Source organism: Ictidomys tridecemlineatus, chromosome 7 (genome assembly GCF_052094955.1).
Source record: "Ictidomys tridecemlineatus isolate mIctTri1 chromosome 7, mIctTri1.hap1, whole genome shotgun sequence".
In the NCBI taxonomy this organism is placed as follows: domain Eukaryota; kingdom Metazoa; phylum Chordata; class Mammalia; order Rodentia; family Sciuridae; genus Ictidomys; species Ictidomys tridecemlineatus.
Genome location: NC_135483.1, coordinates 98,356,122 through 98,379,524, shown reverse-complemented (window position 1 = coordinate 98,379,524; position 23,403 = coordinate 98,356,122). Strand labels below are relative to the sequence as shown.

Sequence of the window (23,403 nt, the reverse complement as noted above, 5' to 3'; positions counted from 1 at the left end):
TTTAGAATATGATTTTAACTCATCACATTTTCCAGAAGAATTTGTGTGACGCTGACAAGAGAGAGAGAGAAGCCTTGCTCGACCTTTGCAGGCAGAGTGAAGGTGATCAAGACGACGAGGACGTGATTACAGTGCAGAACAGGGGCCTGCAAATGGAGAAGACGTCCAAGAAATCCCATCAGAAAGGTGTGTCATCGTGAAGTACTGCTCTTGAGTCTTCACCTAGACTACAAAAAAAGAGAAGCTCCCACACAATAATCGGGACAGAGCAGGAGAAAAATAGACAATGTAGACTATAAATGGACAGAATTTAAACATGAAGAAAACAACCTGCTACTTTTATTTTTCATATGTGAGGAGGATTTGTAAACATGATGTTGACCTCTCCAGCCCGATTCAAGTTCACTTTTCTAACCATGCTTCAGATCCGCAGGGTATCTCCTAGAAACTTGTCTTTAAAAACCTTAGAATTTCGGTGTCATGAGAGCCCAATGGACTTTTCTGAGTACTATTGTTACAGTGATAAGGGTTGGGGGATCTACCTCAGCACCCTCCTTCCGAAGCCTAATAAAATAAGACATTTTATTTCAAAACAAAAGAGGGTAATGTTAAAAACCTGGGTTGGGGATAAGATGCTGTCACAATACTCTTTCTGTTTAATGAACACTTGACTGTTTCCTACCTAGAGCTCTACCCTAGCTCAGCCCTGGAGGGGGGGCAGGACTCGGGAAGGACAGAACTCCACAGTCCTGGCGAGGCAGCCACTCCTTTGCCTGGAGAAGGGATTGTTTCTTCTTCCAGCCACCAATTCATGACTATCTGTCCCCATTTAAAGAAGTACAGGTGAATAAGGTTGGGAGAGCAGGAAGTACACCAGAAGCCAGCTACAGCCTCCCGTGCGCCCCAGCCCTGTGTCTCTGGCAGCAGGGGTCTCCCCACCACCTGGCCTTCACAGCAGGCAGCATCTTTCTTTAAAACTTTTCTTGTTCTTGCTGCTTTTCTTGCCATTCTTGTCTTTGTTTTCTGACATCTTCTTTGCTCTGATTTCTCTCATTAAGTCAAAGAACACCTGGGAGTGGGGAGAAAGGGTGAAAAGTCATTTAATGATTTTAATGAAACAACTGAGCAGGATACCTAGTTCACTGCTACAGCCTCCAGGTCCCCAAACTTCGGCTTAAAAGCCACATGTGTTCAGAAACAAGGGTCTAGATGAAATAAGGACAACTGACCTCAAAAATATATCCTAATCCCATAAAGACATCTCTGCTCGGCCACACAACTGGCCAAGCGCAGGACAGAATCGTACTGTCACTACCATAACCTGATGGCTACTCTCAAGGGATAAACTCTTTTCTAACAGTAAGTATAATGAAGGGTAAAGCGTTCTTGCAGAGAACAGATCTGTTACATTTGTGAAGTTCATAAACCTGAGGGCGACAGTGGGAATCAGACTTTCTAGCATTTCCAATCACCAGAAAAGGAAGGGTGACCCGAGCACCCGAGGCTGGCGCTGCACTGTATGCTTGTCTCTCCACCCCTGTGGGGACCTACGCAGGCCGGAAGAGCATCTGTGCGACAGTTTCCCGGCCGGTCCCCAGCAGTGTCTTGCCCTATTCTTCCCCAGGTATACCCCAACTCAACGCTCAGGGCCTTGTGACCTTAGCTGAGAGGAACTTCATCAAGAACTGGAGACACTAGATGTTTCAACATGTTAGTTGGCTGAGGATGATCATGTGTCACAGTAGTTTGGATTCTGTCCTCTGCAACCAGCAATCGTGCCAGAGGACCAAGCAGAGCCAGTGGCCAATGTATGCCTCCCACAGAGACCCCTGAGAGACCTCACAGACTGAGTGTGACAGGGAATGTGGGCTTTATTTTTGCACAGGTATATGACACCACAGGCTCCTGTCTTATTTTCATGGATATGTCTTCTTCTTAACTCTCTGGAGTGTGGGACTCCATGTGCACATTTACTCGAGCCCCAGGCACAGAAAAGGGAACCTCAAACTGGATCAGGCTGACCTAAGCTTCCGTTTTTGACAGCCTCTCAGGGAACACACGGCCCATAAAAGCAACAGTGAACAATGTCACAGGTTTTTCTTTTTATCCAAACACCAAAAGGCAAGAGGAGGGGCGTGGAGCACATCCAGCTAAAATGATGATAAAGCCATTCGCTGCTGATCTTATCGACAGCCTTCTCTGTGTAAAGTGTTTTCCAGTGACTACAATGCTGCCAGTCACAAGTGTCTGCTGGTTCCTGTTTGGCAGGTCAAGCTGGTCCAGCTGTGGGGGGAAATGACAGCAGTGCGACAGCCACCTCCCACCCGGCTCCCTGTCCCACCAAAAAACACACATCAGCAGTTTTGTGAAGTGATCCTGATTTTTTTTTTTTTAAATGAAGCACAGGTGTGCACTTCCTGCGTGTTCCTCACAGACAGGAAATCATCTGAGGGAGATTTTGAGTAGCATCAGAATCAGTGTAAGAACTGAGATAACAATATAAAGAAAAGCAGGCGACAACTGAATACACCTCTCATTGCAGCCGACAAATGCAGACCCTTGTTGCACACGCCACCTAGGGCTCCGAATATAGGCCCTTGGAGTTGACATCAAAATTCCAATGTCCCTCTGACATCACCTCCAGCTCCAGGAAAGCCTGGTTAAAATCTCCCCCCCATCAGGTGAGAAACCCAGGGGACCCCCGAAGGAGGGGCGTGGGGGGCCGGCTGCTGCTCGCTGCATAACAGACATAGCGCTCAGGTGCCACAGGAGTAGGGATCATGAAGGAGAGCAAGGGACAGGGCAAAGCAGCAGGGACAGCCTCAGCTTCATGCTTGCTTATTTTCGTTGTGCAGCAACCACCTTAACTTAAAAGGAAAAAAAAAAAAAAAGCTAACAGTAGAAATCTCCAGGAGGTGGCTTTTCATCAGCTTTCCTCCTTGCCATGGTGACTCTTCTGTGAGCCTCAGGAAGCAGAAGTGAGAGTACACTGGGGATGGGGTAAGAGAGAAAAGGGACCCAGAGCTGGATCCTGAGGGCAGATCCTACTGAGAGACCCATCTACAGCAGGAACCCCGGCTCTGTGTGTGGACAGAAGGTGAAAAGAACAGACCTAACCAGCAACTCAACAGGAGCAGAGGCAAGACTCATCATGCTTCTTTCAAAGCCAACTAAGCGGCAGCCTGACACCGCCAGCCCTGTTCCCCAGGCCACAGGCTGTTGGGCGGGAGCACAGGGAAGCGGAGTCTATCCTCCCTGTCTTCACAACCCACACATCATCTCACCAGACCTCCAGAGACGGCCCATGATGAGCATCCTCTAGGGAATCCCCATGACGAGGAGAAAGGTCTCCTTGGGCTGCTTTGGATACAGGGTCAGTCCTGCCTGGTGCCTCTCACTATCATGGCATGGATGTCTGAAAACCAGAGTGCTTGTCCAGCTTCCATAAATGGTTGCCTCAAAACTAAGTGAGGTATCTGTTTGGTCAAGTCCAAAGCCTGTTTCCAAGAAAACACCCAGGGCACAGGCCTACCTTGTCCACGTTGGCCCGTGTTTTGGCTGACGTCTCCACGTACTGCACACCCCACTCCTCCGCTTTACTCCTGGCCTCCTCAATGGGCACTTGCCTCCGCTCCTCCAAGTCAGACTTGTTTCCCACGACAAGCAATGGGATTTTATCTTCTTCAGCCTTAACGCGGAGGATCTGTTCCCTGTTGTTACAACAAAAGTACAGCAGCCAAGAAAACCACAGTAAGAACCGAGTTCATCAACCATCCCAACAGAGGCCATCCTAAGACAGAAGAACTGCTCCATTTAGGGCATGTGCCAAGCAAGCACTCTGGGGTGGGGGGGCAGCCACCAGCCAGGGAGTGTTTCCAAGTCTGGTTCCCAGTTGGTCTGCATCAGAAGCCCCCAGGGCACTCTTTACAACAGTGCAGGTTTAGGGGCCCAATAATCCTAGAAATAGATGTCTGGATAGGAGGCCAGGATCGTGCATTCCTACAGGGTCCCCTGTGAATACTTGTAATCACAAAGGAAGGAAAGGGAAGGGAGGGGAAGGAAGGGGAGGGAGGAGAAAAGTCTGTGAATCTGTGGGATAAAAGCAAGCTAAAAGAAGTATCTCACAAAATCCATAATTCCCATGGTGGGGCAGAAAGGGTACGTGACTTGTGACTGTAAGAACTATGAGGTCTAGTGTTTTCCATATGGGAGGCAGCAGCCTCTGAGAGGATCTTGAAATCAATTTAGGGAGTAACAACCAGAAATTTTCTTCTTAGTGAAACAGATTATAGGAGATAGCAGAACAGAAACATCCAAGGGAATCTTAAATAATAAGTACTGGCTTGTGAAATTTCTGTTTCAATTAGATCTGTGTGTGCATATGGCTGTCCCTCAGTACCCCAGGGGCATTCATTCCAGGTCACTCTGAGGATACCCAACTCCACAGAGGCTCAAATATATATATGCATATAACTGACACATATCCTCCCATATGCTTTAAATTCTGTCTCGATTAATTTAAAAACCTAATACAGTGTAAATATTATGCAAAATGAACATTAGACTCTAGTGTTCAGGGAAGAGAAATAAGGGAAAAAAGCCTGCACATGTTCAGGACAGGAACAACCATCATGGGCCTAACTTTTTTTTTTTTTTAACATTTTTTGGGTATAGTTGGACATAATACCTTTATTTTATTTATTTATTTTTATGTGGTGCTTAGAATCGAATCCAGGGCCTCACATGTGCCAGACAAGCACTCTACCACTGAGCCACAATCCCGGCCCCCTAACTAACATTTTTGATCCAAGAATGTGGAGCCTACAGACATGGAGAACCAACTGTATGTTCACCCCACCCAGTTTCCACTTAGACACAGCAAATGTTCCGGCAACAGAATGAAGACAGTTACATTAGGCAGGAGTCATATTCCAATGAGCATCATTTTTCCACGGTAGTGAAAAAACGAAAATAAAGTACTTTAAAGCTTAGGGAAAAGTATTTCAAAATGTCCTCTCTAAAAAAAATATATATATAGCGCATTCAATTTTACCTATACTAAAATTAATCACCTACCTAAAAGTAGTAATCAAAACCAAGTATTTCTAAAAACTTAAATATTCTACTCCCACTATTTTGTTCCAATAGGACACTTTTTGGGTGCTGGGGATGGAACCCAAGGCCTCATGCATGCTGGGGGAAGTGCTCTACCACAGAGCCACACTCCCAGCATCAGTAGGGACACTTCTACTACCACATTCCAAAAAGAATCCCCTCTGAAACAATTTTGTGGAGTTCTGCATTGATATTTATATGACAGAGCAACATTTTACAATACTAAAAATATTCCTGAAAGTTTCCATATAGGCAGTTTAAGTGCCAGATATCAAATATTTTAAGATATATGAAAAGAAGGAAAAGTTGATGTTGAAAATTACCTCTAAGCCACTTTGTTATAACCTGCATTTGAACAGTAGTCAAGGACGTTGATGCACTGTGAGTGATGCATACCTGTAATCCCAGTGGCTCAAGGGTCTGAGGCAGGAGGACTGTGAGCTCAAAGCCAGCCTCAGCAACTTAGTGAGGCTCTCAGCAACTCAGGGAAACCCTGTCTCTAAATAAAATATAAAAAGGGCTGGGGATGTGGCTCAGTGGTGGAGCGCCCCTGGGTTCAATCCCTGGTTACCTGCCCCCCACACAAAAAAAATTTAAAAAGAACATAATACACTTAGAAGTTGCAACAGATATAAACTATAAGAGTAAAAAACTGATACGCTCCTGGCTTATTGGTTCTGCAGGGGCATAAACACCCGATTAATCAACCTACTGCTCCAGGAATGGGAGCATCAAGTTCTGAAATCTTTTGACCCACTCTCTCTCTCAGCTGTAAGATACTGTCCAGGAAGTTTCAGGGAAGAATGTTTCATTTTATGCTGGGGCCTTTCCATTTAGAAGATGAATACAGAGATGCTATGGTTTAAAACTGCTAACAGACCTCAGTGACTGAAGTTAGCACCAGGGCTCGGAAGATTTACCTCCCTTCCTCTGTTTCCAGAAGGCATGAGAAACCCAGAGAGCTCCGAGGAGTGTATCTCAACGTCCAGAGCTCAAGTCAGGAGAACCACCTTCCCTTTCTTTTTTGTTTCAGGGATTCATCTATCCTTTTTTCTTCTAAGAACCCCTCTTCCCACATAATCACCAAAGCCCCCTCCACAGTGAAGCAAGGCTTGCTGTAAGTCTGTGAGGACACATGAATGTTCCCTGCATGTGGTGACCCAAAGGGAACAAGACAAAGGGAAACTGTCCTGTGGAGATGACGCTGCTACCATTCAGCACGTCCCTTCTTGGTGAGCTATGGAGCAATGGAAATCAAAGGCTCAGCACAGGGAAGAAAATAAGACAGTGTGTACGTCTGTCTTGTTTCATCCTCAAGAGAGCACGGAAACAGGCCTACGTAGAGGCAAACACAATTATGAACGCATGGGCTGTGATCCAATATCGAAACCTTCAAGTATGTCTGACAAGTCTAAGAATTCATAAGACTTCTCAGAGCGAGTCCCCGTCTTCTAGCCAGTTACTACTACACACACACACAGAGTTTCAGAGCCCTGGGACATCCAACTCTGTACAATCGAAGTCCTACCTCATTCCTTCCACTCTCTCTGTTGGACCACCTGAGATTACCCCTCCAGGCCTCCTGGCTCACTGATGCTTTCTTTCAAATCTCAGGCTGATGTTTAGTGGCCTCATTTCACCTTTGGTTGATTATCTTACTTTCTAATCAGAACTTGTTAAAGAAAGAATTACTTGGGTTTTATTTTCTTATCTCTTTACTTCTTTCCTATTAGACTGTGGTTATGGTTCTTCAAATACCATCTGGATACTATTATGGTTTGCATCTTCGCTGTCCCCCAAGGCCCACATGCTAAAAGGCTGTCCCCCAAGCCTGGGCCATCAGGAGGTGGTGGAATCTTAGGAGGAGGAGCCTCATGGGAAAAAATTAGGTCACTGGGAGCATTCTGGGACCACAGTCCCTTCTCTCTCTCTTTGCTTCCTGGCTGGGATGAGACAAACAGCTTCCCTTTGCCATGAATTTCCACCACAATGTACTGCCTTACAGAAGCCCAAAAGCAACAGAGCCAAGCAACCATGGACTGAAACCTCTGAAACCATGAAATAAACCATCAAAATAAATGTTTCCTCTTTTTTTTTTTTGTAAATATCCCACCATATATGCCACATGTCATATGAATGCATTGTGAGGGGGCCTGGGACATGACAGATTTTGCAGTTCCTACCAGAATGGAATTCAGTCTTATGCACAGTTTCATTTCATTTCTCCACTAACACCTGCATTTTTAGAGAAAGAAATAATTTCTGGATGCTCAGTAAATTTGCCCATGATCAAAAGCTGGTAAGTGGCATGGAAGATTCATTCAGACCAGGTCTAATCACAGTCTGGTGCCAGCCGGGTCCTTCCCTCGAAGTGGCAACAAATGGTCACTCTGACTCACACTATTCATTGTCTCCCCATGTCTCATAAACATCAAAATAGATCAAAATTGTCATTTATAAGTAAAATTATTTTAAAAATCAAAGACAGCTAACTTTTATCACTGTCTCAGGATTTATATGAACAAAGATACATTCTTGAGGATATGGAGTAGCTTCATCCTCGGTCAGAGACAAGATCCTTCAGATACTTCACTTGCAGAAATCTAGAACAGGAAAACCTAGAGAGATGACAATGGTGGCCTCTAGTGCGTGGAGATTCAGAAAGTCCTAGAAAACTCTTTGGGCAGAGTGCTCCCTAGTAACAAGCTTCGCCTGCTCCTCCTCGGCCAAGCCCCAGGCTCCTTCTAAGTGTGAGGCGCGAGAGGGGAAGGGCTGTTTCATCTCAAACCCACCTGAACTCGGCCGTGGCCGTGAAGGCCTCGCGCTCGGTGATGGAGAACACCAGCAGAAACCCTTCCCCGCTGCGGAAGTAGTTGTCACGGATGGCTGCGTAGTCCTCCTGCCCGGCAGTGTCCAGGATGTCGATCTGCACCTCCTCCCCATCCAGGACCACCTTCTTCCTGTAGCTGTCAGCCTTGGTGGGCTCGTAGTCTTCCACAAACTGGGAGACACACAGCATTGTCAGCAATTAGCAAGACGTTAAGGAGAAGAAAAGCTGCCCCCAAGTAAAATTTGATATCTAAATACTTTGCTTATAATCACTTAAGTACTCAGTGGGTGCCTGTAATTATCACACCACATAAAAGGTAGCATAAAATAAAATAACGTTATATAGCATTATATAAAACCTCACTTCTTTTTAGCTATGTTCAACTATTTTTTATTGTGACTGGAAACAACAGGGGCAGATGTTCCCATCTTACAGATGAGAAAACCAAACACAAAGCAGAACACTCGGCACTATTATTATCAGTACAGCATAAAATTACGATAGATCACTAGGAAATGTGAGAAATGGGAGTTCTTATTCTAATTAACAGAAATTTAAAAATCACCTGAAAAGTAATTTGGCAAGAGGTTTACAATACGATAAAGCTCCAAATGGGTCAGAGATCAAATGTTAACAAGAAAACCACTCAAGTACTAGAAGAAAAAAAATGGGTGAAATCCTTTTACCACCTTGAAGTAGAGAAGACCTTCTTAACTAAGATTCAAAATCCAGAAGTGATGTTGGAAAAAATTGATAAATTAGACTACATGAAAAAGTAGGGCTGGAGTTGTGGCTCAATGGAAGAACATTGGCCTAGCACATGTGAGGCACTGGTTCAATCCTCAGCACCATATAAAAATAAATATTAAATAAATAAAGGTATTGTGTCCATCTACAACTAAAAAAATTTTAAAAATAAAAGAAAAAAATTGTTAAAAAAAGTTGTAGCAGAGCTAGCACAACATACCATAAACATAGGCAAATGACATACAGGGAAAAATTATTTGAATCCATAGTACAAGAGCTAATGTCTTTAATATATAAAGAGCTCCCAGAAACAGAGGAAGAATATTGACAGTAGGAAAAAGTGGGCAATGGACAGAAACAATTCACTAAAAAATAGATACCCCGTGCTAAACACATAAAAAGATGTTCATCCTCACTAGTTTTTAAAAAAGTGAAAATCAAAACTACATTGAGACATCATTTTTCACCAACCAGTTGGCAAAATTCCAAAAGTCTGACAACATACTTTAGGGGAAAGGCACTCTCGTACATTGCGAGCAGAAATGGAAAACAGGACAATTCCCCTGGGGAAAAATTTGTCAACAGCTGATAAAATAAGAAAAATTCCTTACCCCGTCGTAGCTATCCTGCTTCTAGGAATCTAAGCTCCAGAAAGCCTGCACAAGAATATACCAAGTAATTCACTGTGGCACTGAGTGTAACTGCAGAAGATTAAAAACTTCCCAAATGCCCAGTGACAGGATTTCACATGAGATACTGTGCGGCCAGGTACCAGAGCTCCAAGGAAACAGGGAGAGCAACTTGACGTATGTAGGCATTTGCCAAAAAGGCACCTTGAAAGGACCTACAGAATTGAAAGCTGTTAAACAGAAAAACCTAAGCAAATGAGCCTACCTGAATATTCATTTGCAGTGAAGACACACAGAAAAAGAACTTAATTAATTTATGAGACTTTAGAAGAGTATTGTGAAAAAATGCATCCCATTTAAAAAAAAAAAAACCTAAGGAGGGCCCGGGCTGAGGCTCAGTGGTAGAGCGCTTGCCTTCTATGTGTGAGGCACTAGGTTAGATTCTCAGCACCTCTTAAAAATAAATGAATAAAATAAAGGTCCATCAATATCTAAAATATATATTTTTAAAAAACTAAGGACAAAAAAGTCAAAGAAATATGAAACTTCCTCTCAGTAGTTGTATTGTTTAGTAATAATGATATTATTCCAAAGCTATTTTCTTTATATTGGTGTATGTAAAATAAGTAATCTTAATGATTCTAAAAATCAAGAAATAAATTAAGGACAATGTATTTTTAAAAATTAAATGGTGCTGGTACAGCTGGATCCCCTACTTCATACCACATACCAAAATTAAAATAGATCAAAAAATTAAAATTATAAACTCTTAGAAGAAAACACAGGTGTAATCTTCATGACCTAGTATCTGGCATTGTATTCTTCAATATGATACCAAACGAGCAAGTAACAAAAAAAAAAAAAAAAAAAAAAAGACAGGTAAACTGAACTTCACTGAAATTAAAATTTTTCAGACTTCAAAGGACACTGTCAAGATGGTGAGAGACAACCCAGAGAAAGAGAGATACTTGTAAATCACATGTCTATTAAGGGGATTATTTCTAGAATACATAAAGAACTCTGGAAATTCAATCATAAAAAGAGAGATAACCAAATTAAAAACAGGAAAAGGGGGGGTTGTGGCTGTGGCTCAGTGGTAGAGCACTCGCCTGGCACATGTGAGGCACTGGGTTTGATCCTCAGCACCACATATGAATAAATAAAGGTATCCTACAATTAAAAAAAAGTCTGAAAAAAAAAAACAGGCAATATGATGATGTAGTTCAATGGTAGAACACAATGGTAGAGGCCCTGGGCTCAATCTTCAGGACCAAAAAAAGGGGAAGAGAGCGCAAAGAATCTAAATACACAATTTTCCAAAGAAGATAAACAAAGAGCAATAAGCACATGAAAAGATGCTCAGCATCACTCACCATCAGGGAAACATAAGTCAAACCACAATGAGACACCACTTCAAACCACAGGATGGCTGTAATACGCAGACAGACAACAAGCTGGGCATGGTGGCACATGCTTGAAATCCTAGCTACTTGGGAGGCTGAGGCAGGAAGATCGCAAGTTTCAGGCCAATCTCAATAACTCAGTGAGACCCTAAGCAACTTGGCAAGACTATCTCAAAAAATACAAAGGTTTGGGGCTATAGCTCATTGGTAAAGTATCCCAGTACCAAAAAAAAAAAAAAAAAAAGAAGGGTGGGGGACAATAACAATTGTCAAGAATATGGAAAAACTGGAACCCTCAAATATTGCTGGTAAGAGTGGAAAATGGTGTAGGTACTATGGAAAACAGATTGGCAGTTCATCAAACAATTATAATAGAGTAATCACATGCCTCTGCAATTACTTGCCCAGGTATACACTCAAAGGAATTTAAGATGTTTTCATCTTGAACACCCATGTCCATAGCAACTCACTCATACGAGTCAAAAAGCAGTAACAACCAAATGTCCCTCAATTGTTGGAAAAACAAAATGTGGCCTATCCAAACAATGAAATATTATTCAGTCATAAAGGAAATGAAGTAGACTAGTACCAGTGATCCCAATAACTTGGGAGGCTGAGGCAGGAGGATTGAAAATTCAAAGCCAGCCTCAGCAACTTAGTGAGACCCTGTCTCTAAATAAAATACAAAAAAGGGCTGAGGATGTGGCTCAGTGGTTGAGTGCCCCTGAGTTCAATCCCCAATACCAAAAAAAAAAAAAAAAAAAAGTAATGAAGTTTCAATTCATGCTACAACTTGGATGAACCTTGTCGAATTCTACTAAGTCAAAAAAGGCCAACACAGAAGACCGCATATTGTATGAGCCTATTTATGTGAACTATGTAGAACAGACAGATCTTTGGAGATAGAAAGTAGATTAGACAGTAGATAGTAAGCAGGTACCCGGGCTAGAGGGATAAGGAATAGGAAATGACTCCTAGTGGATGTGGGGTGAGGAAAATGTTCTGGAATGAGATACTGGTGATGGTTGTACAACTCTGTGAATATTCTAGATATCACTAAATTCTATACTTTAAAAGAGGAAGTTTTGTGTTTTTTTTCCTGTGGGGTAGTGGGGAGGGTTCTGGGGATTGCAGGGGGACTCAACCACTGAATAATATCCCCAGCCCTTTTTTGTATTTTATTTAGAGACAGGGTCTCACTGAGTTGCTTAGCATCTTGGTGTGCTGAGGCTGGCTTTGAACCTCAACCCTCCTGTCTCAGCCTCCCCATCCACTGGGATTATATGCGTGCACCACTGTGCCCAGCTAAAAGAGGAAGTTTTATGTGAATCTTATCACAATTTTTTTTTAAAAAAAGGAATAAGTACTGTTACATGCTACAACAGGGATGAACTTGCAAAACATGATGCTAGGAGAAAATCATGAAGGCGATATTGTGTGACTCCATTTAGGTAAATCCACACAAACAGAAAGTGGTTTCGAGAGGCCAGGGGCAGGAGAGGAGGAAGTAGTAATGGGTGTGACTGCTAATACACAGGGCTTTTTTCTTGAGTGATGAAACTTAGACAATGGTGAATGTTACACATCTGCATATACATACAAAAGAAGTGAATTATACACTTTAACAGACTGCTTTTCATGCTATGTGAATTATACTCAAAGTTGTAAGAAAAATTTATAATCTAAAAACTGAATTGCAAATATCAACAGAATTTAAGGTTCCTTCAAAGAACACTCCTAAAAATACCTTATATTATTAATTAATGACTGCCAGTTCAAATTATTTTAAATCTAAAAATAAAAATCCTAAAATAGTAGGCTAGGGATATAGCTCAATGGTAGAGTGCTTGCCTAGCATGTGCAAGACCCTGGGTTCAATCCCCAGTACAGAAAAAAAAAAAATCCTAAAATATTTTAATCCTGGGTTCTCTTAACTTCATACTAGTAATTATAATGTGAAAATTTGCCTATGCTTTGCTACAGTATCTGTCCTTTTAACTTTCCAAAGAGACAAATACATGATCCCAAAAAGACAAAACCATCACTCCTCCATCACTCAGAATCTCTGCATACCACCATAAACATCTCTACTGGGCATTTCTGAGCTTCTAAGAAGAAAGCCACCACAGTTTCACTGATCCTTTGACACCAGAAGTCTGAATTTCAGACATACCCGCATAGCTCTGCACTGAGTAAAGCCTGGTATTATTAGAACATTCTACCGCAACCCTGATGTTTACATTTTTCAGGTAGAATCAGAAAATCACCAAAGTCTCTGTTAATATGAACCATACTCGTCCTCTACTGGCCTGCAGAGCTTCATGTGGTTCAGTTTCAGATGCCCAAGACGCACAGGTCCAAGGCACATTCACACACACCCCTTCTCCCCGCACCCCCTTAACTTTTCATAGTTATTTTTTAATTGTTTTTAGTTATAGATGGACACAGTGCCTTTATTTATGAAACCCAGGGCCTCACAAGTGCTCCACCCGAGCCACAATCCCAGCCCCCACACCCCTTCTTATTGAGCCACGTCTAGGGGGACTTTGGGGAGACTGAGTCTGAAGTGGCTGCTGCCAAAGCATCCTCACCCCAACCTCACTTTCATGGAAAAAGCTAAACATCTTTGCTATGGTTTGGACCTGGAATATCCCCCAAGGCCCATGTGTTGAAGGCTCTGTCCCCAGTCCTAGGAGCCACGTGGGAGGCAGTAGACCTTTAAGAGGTGGCGCCCAGTGGTCGCCTGCAGGTTGGGGGGAAGAGTACCTCTGAAGGGACTTCTCTCTCTCTCTCTGTGTCTCCCTCCCTCCCTCCCTCCCTCTCCCTCTCCCTCTCTCTCATACCCCAGCCATGAAGTGGGTGGCTTTCTCCACCAGGCACTCCTGCCAGGATGGGTGCTTTGTCACAAGCCAACAACAGCAGAGCCAACTGATCCCAGGGATGAAAACCTGAGCCTCAATAAACGTTTTCTCTTTATCAAGTTATCATCTCAGGTACCTGTCACAGTGACAGAAACTTACTAACACAATCTTCAAATGTGTTAGGCCAGGGCTTAAAAAAGTCACAATCTCCGATCAGCCCCACTGGCAGCTCCCTTTAATTACTGTCAAAGTGAGACTCTAGAAAGGAATAGACTGGTTCCTTCCATAGTCCAAGTTTCACAAAAAATTTCATGGTGTTAGTTAGCTGGTCCCTGAGCATAAGCCTCGGTGTCCGTCTCTGTGAAATCTAGCTGGCTTCGTGATCTCTCAGGTAGGAGTTATCACAACTGGCCACACGTCAGACAGCATACTGGAAATGGAGGCCTAGTTCTCAACTCCAGATTATTCAGAAGACTTTTTTTTTTTTTTTTAAAAGGAGAGTGTACTTCAAGCTATGGTTAATAATCACTGATAGGGTCTCCTCAAGCTCCAAAATTATGACTCTAGAACTATCCTGCCCAATATTGTAGCCTATAGCCACATTTCAAGTGCATAATAGCCACAAGTATTCTGAATCCTAACTCCCATCAACATCCTCTTTTCCCTAGTCTCTGTTACATTAAAGAAGAAAAATAAGAAATTTTAGTAAGCAAATTATAATTACTGAGTTACTAAGCAAATTATGATCCCAGAACTAGCTTGCTAATACAGTCATCACTAGCCACATTTCAAGTGTACTACACAACAGCATTAGAAAATCAATCAAAGACTCCCCCAGATACACATCACTTCTATTTTTTCCCTGTCCTTATTTTTTTTTTTTTTTTTTGCCATTTCTTCAATAACCACTACCTTCTGGTCTTCAAATAATGTTAGCCCACAAGAAAAACAGACTCAGGCAAAGCATAGTTTCTCTTGTCTTTATGAAGGACAGAAAAAAAAAAAACCTCTTGTTCTTCTGCATCTTTCCCCTCCCCTCTACACACACACACACACACACACACACACACACTCCCAGACCGGGCTTTCTTAGTCTCCTATGGTGTCAGCAGCAGTATTGAGCTGTAAAATAGGTCCTAGTCTCACAGAAGACTAGAACTCTGTATCTGAACTTGCCCTTGGATTTGGCATCCTGAGGCCTCTCAATCACCTGCACTGTAGGAGTCTCCATTCTCTGACCAGCCACAGCTCTGTTATGATTTGGATGTGGTTTGTCCACACCAACACTCATGCTGAAATCTGGTTGCCAATGTAATGGTATTGCAAGCTGACAGGACTTTTACAAGGCAATTAGACCCTGAGGGATCTACCCTCACAAAGGAAACAAAGTGGTTCCTACAAGAGTGGGTTAGTTACCATGAGTGGGTTGTCATACAACACCTGGCTACTTTGTACCCTTGTCTCTTTACATATTCCTGCTTGCCCATCTGCTTTCCACCATGCATGCAGCAGCACATGGCCCACACCAAAAGCCAAGGAGATGCAGGACCATGCTCTTGGATTCCCAGACCCATAGCCAAAATAAACCTCTTTTCTTTACAAGTTTCCCAGTCACAGCTATTGTTAGAGCAACAGAAAATGGATAAAGACAGTCCCAGAAAGGTTTCTCAACAGCAGCACTGATATTTTATAATGGTTAATTTTTTTTTTTTTTTTTTTTTTTTTTGTCCTGGGGATTGAACTCAGGGGCACTCGACCACTGAGCCACATCCCCAGCCCTGTTTATTTGTTATCTTATTTAGAGACAGGGTCTCACTGAGTTGCTTAGTGCCTTGCTTTTGCTAAGGCTGGTTTTGAACTCCCAATGCTGCTGATCATGCTACCATGCATAGGACAGCCCCACAACAAAGAATTATCAGAGGGTACGATGGTGCACCCTGTAATCCCAGTGGCTTGGGAGGCTGAGGCAAGAGGCCCCTACCTTCCAGTAGTACTCTCCCTCTGGTAGTGACAACTAAAACTGGCTCCAGGCATTGCTGAATATCCTCTGACAGAAAAAAGCCCCTTCCCCACCTCTGTTAACAACTGCATTTCTAACCTTTCTCCCTCATCCTAACTCCTTCCTCACTCTTTCCCCTTCTTACAAAAGAAGAATATGTAAGTTTTAAAAAGCAATTTACAAGTTATCAACAAAAACAAACAAGAAAAATTTCCATGGCAGAGTTCTCAACTTCTCTCCTTCTAAGCAAAAATGTTTGAAGTATATTTAGCAGAGTCTGCCAGATTTACCCACTTCAGCACCTAGTTTAAGATAAAAAGAAGTAGGCATTGACCACAAAAATGTCCCACTGTAAGATACAGGTGGTGTGACCCAAAAGGAGAAACAGGTTGTAGCCTGATGCTTACTGATTTGAGGGACACTCCTTTAAAAAAGGATTCACAAGTAATATTAGGTGCAAAATGAGTATTTATCTCCATGAAAAAAGCAATAATAATTCATTATAAAAATTTAAAGATATACATACACTAGGCACATACACTTTCAGGCAACCCCCAATGAGCCATACCCGTGGATAATGCACTCCCCTAGAATGCAGACAGACCTTGGAATTGCTTCTAGCCACAGAATATGGTAACCATGATGGGATTAGGCCCAAGAGGCCCTTTCCTTATACAGCCTACCCCACATATGCACGGGTTCTCTATCCAGATTCAATCAATCACAGATCAAAATGTAGTTAGGCCTACAATGGTTTCATCTGTACTGGACATGGATACACTTTGCTCCTTATCATTATTCCCTTAACAATATACAGTGCAACAACTATTTGCATTGCATTTATGTTGTATTAGGTATTATAAATAATCTAGAGATAATTTAAAGTATGTGGGAGGATGTGTGTAGATTAAATGCAAACACTATGTTCTGGTTTGGATGTGAGGGGTCCCCCAAAAGCTCATGTGAGACAATGCAAGAAGGTTCAGAGGAGAAATGATCAGGTTGTGAGAGTCTGAACCCAATCCGTGAATTAATCTCCTGATAGGAATTGAGTGGTAAGTGAAATAATAGTGTGTGGTTGGAGGAGGTGGGAACTGGAGTGTGGCTTTGGGGCTATTTGTATCTGGAGGGTGGAAAACTCTGTTTCCTAATCATCGTGTGAGCTGGTTCCCTCTGCCACACTCTGCCATGATGGCCTGCCTCACCTCGAGCCCCAAGGAATGGAGCCTGCCTGTCATGAAACCATGAGCCCTCAAATAAACTTTTCCTCCTCTATAGTTGTTCTGATTGGGTCCTTTTAGCCACAGTAGCAAAAACGCCGGCTAAAACATGCTACATCATTTTATAAAAGGAACTTGAGCATCTGTGGATTTTAGTATCAGTAGGAATCACAGAACCAATCCCTTATAGATACCAAGCAACAACTATACAAGACTCTGTCTTAGCTGAGCCTACAAAGTCCCCTGCTGGTCTTGAAGAAGACAGCTGACATAGAATGAACTGTCTACCCAGTGTGACAGGGGACTGGGAGCAACCTGTAGAAGCTGAGAGCCAATGTCTTTCATCCACAAAGAACTAAACTCCACTAATAATCAGGGAACATGGAAGAAAACTGAGCCTCAGACAAGATGACAGCCCTAGCCAACATCTTGACTGGAGCTTTAGGAGACCCTGAGAAGAGGCTCCACCTAAGCCACACTTCAACTCTTGACCCATGGAAATTGCGACAAGAAATGTATGTTTTCAACCTACATTTGCTAAATTTGTGTCTATGATTACATGGCAAGAGAAAAGTAGGACAAATATTGACATCACAAAACCCATGAAAATAGTTTAATATTGTTATTCATTAACTGCCTGACATCTCTAGAATACCTTTTTAAAAATTTGCCATATACTCTTTCTTGTCATATGCCAACAACTTTGAAATATTTTTCTATAAAGAATAACAAATAATGTAGCCATGCTGATGGAAATTTCTCTTGTACTGACAGTTTAGAAAAGATTCTTTCAGCTTCACAAACACATGACATTACTCGTAATGGAAATTTTAGTTCTATAGTCTGCCCTCCATATCCATGAGTTTCCCAATTGTGGATTCAACCAATCACAGATGAAAAATATTCAGAAAAAAATGTTTACACAGACATGTACACTTATTTTTCTTGTCATTATTCCCTCTATAATATCAACTATCTACATAGTGCTTTCATTGTGTTAGGTATTCTAAGGAACCTAGAGAGCACTTACAGTGTATGCAGATTATGTACAAATACCATTCCATTTTATAAAGGGACTATGAATTTTGGAATCTTTGGAGGGTCTTGGAACCAATCCTTCACAGATACAAAGGGACAAATATACTGACACATTTACGAAATACGTATGAAGTTTCAGTGTAAGATTTGGAAGAAATTTCCAGACCAATTGCTAGCTCCACATATTTTGCCCCTTGTTTCTCCTCCACCACCCCCACACTCGCAATGCCAGGTCCCACAGGACGTGTTCTTGCTGCGACCCACCTGGCCCTGCAACACACATCACAATGCTAGTGAGTCACACAGTGGGTGGCAGGAATGTTCCCACCCCATGCACTAAAGTGACTCTGTGCACGCAAATACACACATACACACACACAACCGGTATTTCCCAACTAACCCCTATCCCTAACTGAACTTCCCTCAGCTAGAATCAGAAATGTCCACAGCCACTTCAACAGCACCTAACACAAGAGGAAGTGGGACAGAGGAAAGTCTAGTAGAAAGACAGTGATCTTCTCCAACTGTGCCCTAGTTTTCTCTCTTTGGCAAATTTCATAGAGCGTACACTTGTGTGAATGTCATGCTAAGGTGTGGGCTTTGCTCTGAACATGCCCTCTACCAGAAGGTCCAGCTAATGGCCATCCAGCAGAAACTCTGGTAGCCACAGAAATCAAGACTGTGCTATCATATTGGACTCAACACCACTCACATTAATCACATAAAGTAAGTAATACAAGTGTTGGGTAAGAATGGCACAAGCCTTATCTTGCTGCATAGAGAATCAAGAACTTGATGTCCATCACTTAGGAAAAAATTAGGTTCTTATGACAACTCAGCTCCCTTTTCCTTCTTTCCCCAAATTGACTAGGCACAAAGCTAACTAACTAGCAAGTATTGAGAAATACTTGCTATTAGTCAGTTTCTAGCACTGTGACAAAATACCTAGATAATCAGTTTAAAAGAGGAAAGGTTTATTTTTGGCTTATGGTGTCAGTCCACAGTTAGTCAGCCCTATTGCTTTGGGGCCTGTGGTGAGGCAGCGTGTCATAGTGGGATCACAGGTGGAAGGTGCTTATCTCTGGCAACTGAGAAGCTAAAGAGAGAAACTAAATGGGACCAGGTCCCAACATCCCCTTTAAGGGCACACCTCCCTGTGACCTGACTCTCTCTCACTAGGGCCCAGCTCCTAAAGGTCCCGCCACCTGCTGCTAACACCCCAGGATAGGGACCGAGATCTAACAAGGGGCCTGTGGGTAAAACCCCAGATTCAAACTCTGGCACCTATACAAAGGCCTCTCTCCGCTCCCTCGATCTTGTCACAAAGAAATATCAAAGAACAAGAGTGGAAACAATGTGAGCAGAGGCGCCTCACATCCCTGCCAGAGCTGAAGTTACATCTAAAATCGGCACCCCGGGCCTTATGTTGGGAAGTCCCCTAGGAGGCTATTCCCAAACCACCTTGACACAGATTTGTCCCATGAACCCTATGCACATGGGGGAAGGGCACCAAAACATGGCTGGGACATTGTCCCGGCCAAGGAGTCCACACAGGCAGTGTGGCTGGCGTCTTACCTCGTCGTACATGAACTGGAGCGTCAGGGCTGACTTGCCGACCCCGCCACTGCCAACCATGATCACCTTGTGAAGGGCCAGGGAGCTCTGGCCCTTGTTCTTGTTCGCAGCCATCCTGCTGACTTAACGGAGGTGACAGGTGACAGCACGCTGACAGAAGAGCCAATCGGAGAGCTGCAGGTGACAAAGACAAAGACTTAGACGCAGTTCAACACGCCTATGCTTTGGGAATTGGACAAAGATAAAAGCCCTGTGACCACCTGGAAGTCATTTATCCCCACAGAGCCAGGGCCAGAGTAACACCAAGTCAAGAAAAAAGACACGGGAGCACAGCCTGAGCCTATATCACTGGGGAGGGTGAAGAAGATGCCGTCACTAAGTCCATACACCCCCCAGGGCTTCCCTGGGACAGAATGACCGAAAGGCTCCAAGTCTCAATTCCCACCACTCCCCGAGTCACCCAGTGTGCCAGGGAACCATGTGGCGACCTGGATCTCCAGTTTTTTATCCTTACTCCTCTCCTTGTCCCTGTCCCTGTAGCCACACACTCCCCCACCCCACACACAAACTCACAGCCCTCCATGTGAATTAAGGAGGTGGCTGAAGAGGAATAAGTAGATATATTATTTTATAGTAATATATAAATACCTCTCAGGATACAGGACACAGTTAAAAGAAGTATGTAATTATTTACTCCAGGTTTGTTTAAAGTAATGAACTAAAAGAAGTTACATTTTTAAAAAAATAACAATTAATTTAAATCAGTTTGTCCTCCTCAAAAATAAGAAAATGAGTATACCAATCCTGGCATTAAGGGAGATGAAATATGCCCCATAAGTAAATTCAACAGATATCTAGACCCTGTTCTGACCCAAGAGCTAATCTTTAAATAATTTATATGGGGGTGGAGTTCTATTTCCATACATCTCAGCAAAATGGACCCAAATCTGGTTCTGCCATTTGTGAGCTATGTGACCTACGACTAGTTATTTAATTTCTCTAAGTTACAGGGTTTTCTTTTTTTTAATTTTTAATTTTTTGTAGTTGTAGACAGACAGCATGCCTTTATTTATTGACTTATTTTTAAATGTGGTGCTGAGGATTGAACCAGTGCCTCACACGTACTAAGCAAGGGCTCTGCCACTGAGCCCCAGCCCCTGGTTACATGGTTTTCTTATCTGCAAATACATATAAATGGGCATTTAAACCTGCAGGATGGTCCTGAGAACTACAGGACCTAACATGTGAAAGATCTAAGCACAAGATCTAGCACATAGTAGGGATGTAATAATGGTTGGCTGCTGTCCTGTTTAACAGGGTGGTTTTAATTAGATTTTCTGTGTGTGTGTGCGTGTGTGTGTGTGTGTGTTGCTGGGGATGGAACCCAGTGCCTCACATGTGCTAGGCAAATGCTTCACCACTGAGCCACAACCCCAGCCCTAACAGGGTATTTTTTTAATTACAACATCATGGGCTCCTATTTCTCTTCTTGTTGAGTTGAAAACACTCCCACTAGAAAAAAACAAATACACACAACACACAAATCACTGGGAAAAACAGAACATCATTTTAAATCAGTTGTTTCCATCCCTGGCTTCAAGAGCTGAGAGCTATACCAACATCCTGGTGTCAGAGATTTTGATGCAGCCTGAAACTCGGGACTTCTAAAGATTCCCAGGTGACTCTCGTGGGCAGCGAAGGCTGAGAACTGCTCTGAAACGCGCAGCTGAGCTCAGTGGAAAAGCAGCAGTCCCCACTCAGCAGTAGGAGCTGCTCATCCTGCCATCTCTAGGTAACAAGATTTAATGTACACAGAACTAGGAGACCAAGGCCCACACAAGGGAGGAGTGGAGAACTGAAACACCTTTGCAACTGAGAACTGAGAGGTCAAGGCCTTTGAAGGAGCACCGGAGGAGAGTGGACTAGAAAAACATGTTCACCAACAGGAACGATGACAAAGAGGCTTATCTGCCAAAGCCCCAGGTGTAGGCAAGTTTTACTTAAAAATCTACAACCACAACAGTCCTCCAAAACCAAGAAATGCACGTGCAAAGTGGTCCCAGACAGGGGGCTCCAAGCAGCGTGCTGGCCAAAGCCTGTCTGGGAGATAAGAGCAAGGAGAGCACCTTCCCAACTTCTGGAACACACGAGAACAGCACCATGTGGGAGCCAGCATACATAGCAAGTGGGGCTTTTCAGACAGGCAGCAGACAAAGGATTATTTGATCAATTGTAATAAAAACAAAAAGCAACATCTAAAAAACACAACATTACCAACAAGTCAGATAGACTTTAACAAGAATCATTCTAAGTGCCTAAAAATTTTTTTGAATATTTAAAATGAAAAGTTATGATGCTCTGTAGCAAACCTACAAAACACACACACACACAATCTCTGAAAAAAAACACGTATGATCTACCACCAAGAGATATTCACTATTAACTGAGTATTTCCTGCTAGTATTTTAATCTACATAGTGCTACATTTGAAACGTATATGAGGGCTAGGGTTGTGGCTCAGTGGTAGAGCGTGTGCCTTGCACCCGTGAGGCACTGAGCTGGATCCTCAGCAACACATAAAAATAAATACAGGTATTATGTCCATCTACAACTAAAAAATATTTAAAAACATGTTTGAGATCATATTTATATAGTTTCACAAGTTTTCCATGCACTATATCTATTTTCCAAAACAGGTGAATTGAACGAAATTCAGCCTTTTCACATTGAATTCCTCAGCTGCACAGGGGCCACATGAATGGCCTTGGGCTGCCCTGAGTCAAGGTCGCAGCCCTGCTCATCCATTGGTTCTCCACCCTCACATTTCACCATCTTTTTACCTGCCTACACCAGGCACTCTTTCCACTCCCCCTTTGCTAATTATGTGCTTTTTATAATAAGTGAGCTAAGCAATTAACTCAATAATTAAGCACATCTGAATTGTGACTAAAATAAAAGAAATGGGATAAGGGGCAGGCCTCCCCCAAAGGCTTCAGTTTAAGAATGTGAAACTACTTTTGGCCTCATTTCTGGCCCCCAGCAGTTTCCTAAAAATGGAATGAGGTTGCAACACTCAAATCCTCCATCCCACATTTCTCCAAGGCAACCTTCTGTGAACTACATGAAAATGGACAAATATTTTTCCAGGCTAAGAAAAGAGGTCTTTCCAAACACGTGAATAAGTCTAATTCTGAACCACTATTTTCAAAAAGCAACATCAATTTCTCTAGAAGAAACAATCACAAATAAACTGAAGGCTACTCAAGGAATCCACAGATGTTTGCTAAAACATCTCCACTCAAGTCCAAAACCGGAAATAACTATGGCGGATATTTCCAATCCACGTCACTGCTCTGTCAACTTGGCACGCTGACGGGAAGGACAAAAGAAAGGCAGAGGTGGCAGCCAAGTGCCCTCACTGCTGACCTTCAGACTCCTGGTGTGAGAGATAAGATACTTCTAACTGCTGAAGTCTCAGAGTCTATTTACTGTTGTTGATTGTTTTTACTTTTACCAGAAAACATTACAGAAATATAGTCTTTGCCCATAACAAAGTTGTTTGAGTGACAGTCTACTGGTTTGAACAAATTAGTAAATGAGGACAGTACAGGGTGACAAATTCTAAGGTTAAAGGGCACTCTGGAAACGGAAGAGATGTAAGTTCAGGGGAAATTTCCTGGAGATAGCAACATATAGACTCAGATTTAAAGGACTTAACTAAAGCGAGGAGGAAAAATAGAAGGAAAAGAATCAGTGAAGCTTGGGCAGTTCATGTGTATGATTTAACAGATATGTACAACATTTAATAGTTTATGATAGATGTACCTATTCCATAATGTGCTCTTTAAAAAAAAAAATACAGATTGGGACTGTAGTTGTAGCTCAGTGGTAGAGTGCTTGCCTCGAATGCAGAAGGAACTGGGTTCAATACTCAGCAACCACATATAAATAAATAAATAAAGATCCATTGACAACTGAAAAAATAT

General features: G+C 42.6%; 1 protein-coding gene across 2 annotated transcripts in view; it reads right to left on the bottom strand.

Annotated features, from left to right (window-relative positions):
* Window positions 1–309: 309 nt before the first annotated feature.
* Ralb (RAS like proto-oncogene B) overlaps window positions 310–23,403 on the bottom strand; it is a 41,039-nt gene continuing 17,945 nt past the window's right edge. For both annotated transcript variants that reach the window (XM_013355756.4, XM_078017256.1), the window contains 4 exons: window positions 19,418–19,591; window positions 7,908–8,116; window positions 3,533–3,710; window positions 310–1,069 (listed from right to left, as the gene is read on the bottom strand). In XM_013355756.4, coding sequence (XP_013211210.1) covers window positions 950–1,069; window positions 3,533–3,710; window positions 7,908–8,116; window positions 19,418–19,531 — 621 coding nt within the window. In that variant the 5' untranslated portion in view covers window positions 19,532–19,591 and the 3' untranslated portion in view covers window positions 310–949. The remainder of the gene's footprint in view (window positions 1,070–3,532; window positions 3,711–7,907; window positions 8,117–19,417; window positions 19,592–23,403) is intronic.